The 1,951-nt window shown below is 61.3% G+C and overlaps 1 protein-coding gene across 1 annotated transcript; it reads left to right on the top strand.

The window, feature by feature from the left end:
• Window positions 1-608: 608 nt before the first annotated feature.
• Window positions 609-1,951, top strand: SCGB3A1 (secretoglobin family 3A member 1). The gene is made up of 3 exons (XM_077746292.1): window positions 609-663; window positions 1,299-1,588; window positions 1,900-1,951. Exons 1-3 carry the CDS (start codon window positions 609-611, stop codon window positions 1,921-1,923), a joined length of 369 nt encoding a protein of 122 aa, XP_077602418.1. The 3' UTR covers window positions 1,924-1,951.

Below are 1,951 nucleotides of genomic sequence, written 5' to 3'. Positions count from 1 at the left end.
AAGGACTTTGAAAGAAACTCTTCGTACAGGACTGATGGCAGAGTTGGAAAACTGTCCTGGGTCCTTGTGTTCTCACTGGTAGCGGGCTGAGGTCTGACCTGGGTGGGCTTGTAGTTTCCTCTCTGCCTCTCCAGGACCAGGAGAGACAGGAGGACCCCCACTGCCCTCCATTTTCATGGTCTGGCAGCAGGAGGAAGGACCGGGTGTCACCCATCTGCCCCTTCCTCACCCGGGGCCCAGAGCAGCACTGGAGGGTCGGGTGGGGTGGGAACAGAAAGCTCCTGCAAAGGCAACATCCTGGCTGGGCCTTGTGCGAACAAAGCATAGCCTACGTTCCTGCCCTCAACGAAGAGCTCAGCCCTCTGGTCTAGGGGGGCCCTGCCAACAGGAAGTCCTGAGCCCTGGGTGCGTAGTGGGGCCCAGGCTTCCCAGGGCCCACCAGGCTGAGCAGGAAGTTGGCCAGGGTTCTACTAGCTGAGCAAACAGCAGGTTTCCCAGGAGGATGAGGTGGGTGAGGCCCCAGCCTGGGAGAGGGGTGAGGGTGGGGTATATGAACCACAGCAAAGCCTGCCTCTGTTCCCAGGAGCAGCCTCTGAGCCTAGTCAGCCATGAAGCTCACCGCCGCCTTCCTGGTGCTCTGTGTGGCTCTGTTGAGCCATCCTGGTGAGTGCCTGCAGGCCTTAGTCCCCAGCTCCTGGCTATGGGGCCTTGGCAGAGGCTCTGGTCGGGTCCCCTGTTGTCTCTGCCTTGGGCACAAGGCCACTCCTCCGCTCACCAACTCCTGGGGCTCCTCATCCCTCTGGGCAGGATGTTCTGCTCCGTCCTGGGGCTTTTGAGGCCCTCTGTGGTCTGCCCTGCCCCATAACGCAGGCTTCCTCTCCTGTTCCCACTGGCCCTGGTTTCTCCTATTCACCCAACACCAGGCTGTACCAGCGTTGGCCCTGGTCTGGGACTACCCATCTGCTCCCTGCCTCCTCTTTCAAGGGACATCCCAGGTGCCCCTCTTCTGGAAAGCCTGTCTTGGATCCTACTCAGAGCTTTCTCCATCTCCTTTCACCCTTGGGCCACCTCGTAGGTCCCTCTGTCCAGCCACCTCCTTGCTGGGCCACAGCGATCTGCTTACATGACCACCTCTCCCAACAGGCAGGGGACTCCTCAGGGCTAGGCCTCCCCTAACTTAGGGTAGATGTCAGGGGGTGGTTAGAGGTGGACACAGCACCTGCAGGAGACAGTCCCTTGGCAGGTGTCCACGGAGGCCCAGTCCACACAGGGGGGCTCTTCTCTACTTGTGTTTGCAGCGGCCACTTTCTTCGTGGACACAGTGGCCAAGCCTGTGGCCTCAGCTCTGACCAACCTCAAGCCTGCTGTGGAGGCTGGAGCAGAGGCCCTGGCCGAGGCAGGAGACCTGGCTGAGACAGCAGCCATGGCTGGGGCTGAGCCCATGGCCAACCCCCTTCTCCAAGGCTTCAGCCCCCTGAAGTTCATCCTGACCATCCTGGGGGTCCCAGTGAAACATCTCATGGAGGGTTCCAGGAAGTATGCGGCCGAGCTGAGCCCTGAGGCCGTGGGGGCCGTGAAGTCTCTGCTGGTAATGTGGGTGCACCCTCCCTGTGAAGGCAGGCCTCCCCAGCCATCCTCCCAGAGTGGAATGGTCCACTCCTCAAATTGCCCCAAAGGCATCCCGGCCCATGTCAGGGAATCCTCCTTGCCGGCCCCCAGAAGCAGGATTCCTTGGGTGGGAACCCTGTTGACCACATCTGAATGGCAAGGGGACTGCTGAGGGCCCTTGGGAGTGAGGTATGACCCTGCCGGGGACTCTGCCCAGAGTCCTAGCTGTGCCCCCCCAGTGCCCAGTGGGCAGAGTGGAGAACACACTCCAACATGGCTTCTCCTTTCCAGGGGGCTCTGACGTACCTTGGCTGAGCCGAGGCTGGAGGATCTCTGCCTGGGG

This window comes from Crocuta crocuta, unplaced genomic scaffold (genome assembly GCF_008692635.1).
Source record: "Crocuta crocuta isolate KB4526 unplaced genomic scaffold, BGI_CrCroc_1.0 scaffold218, whole genome shotgun sequence".
Classification (NCBI taxonomy): Eukaryota; Metazoa; Chordata; class Mammalia; order Carnivora; family Hyaenidae; genus Crocuta; species Crocuta crocuta.
Note: the sequence above shows the minus strand (reverse complement) of the source record. Positions and strands in the feature narration are given on the sequence as shown.

Excerpts from the sequence above, each read along its gene's own strand:
- SCGB3A1 (XM_077746292.1), top strand. The coding sequence starts at position 609 with ATGAAGCTCACCGCCGCCTTCCTGGTGCTCTGTGTGGCTCTGTTGAGC. Across the intron at positions 664-1,298 it reads GGCTCTGTTGAGCCATCCTG|CGGCCACTTTCTTCGTGGAC; the intron begins GTGAGTGCCTGC and ends TTGTGTTTGCAG. Across the intron at positions 1,589-1,899 it reads GGGCCGTGAAGTCTCTGCTG|GGGGCTCTGACGTACCTTGG; the intron begins GTAATGTGGGTG and ends TCTCCTTTCCAG.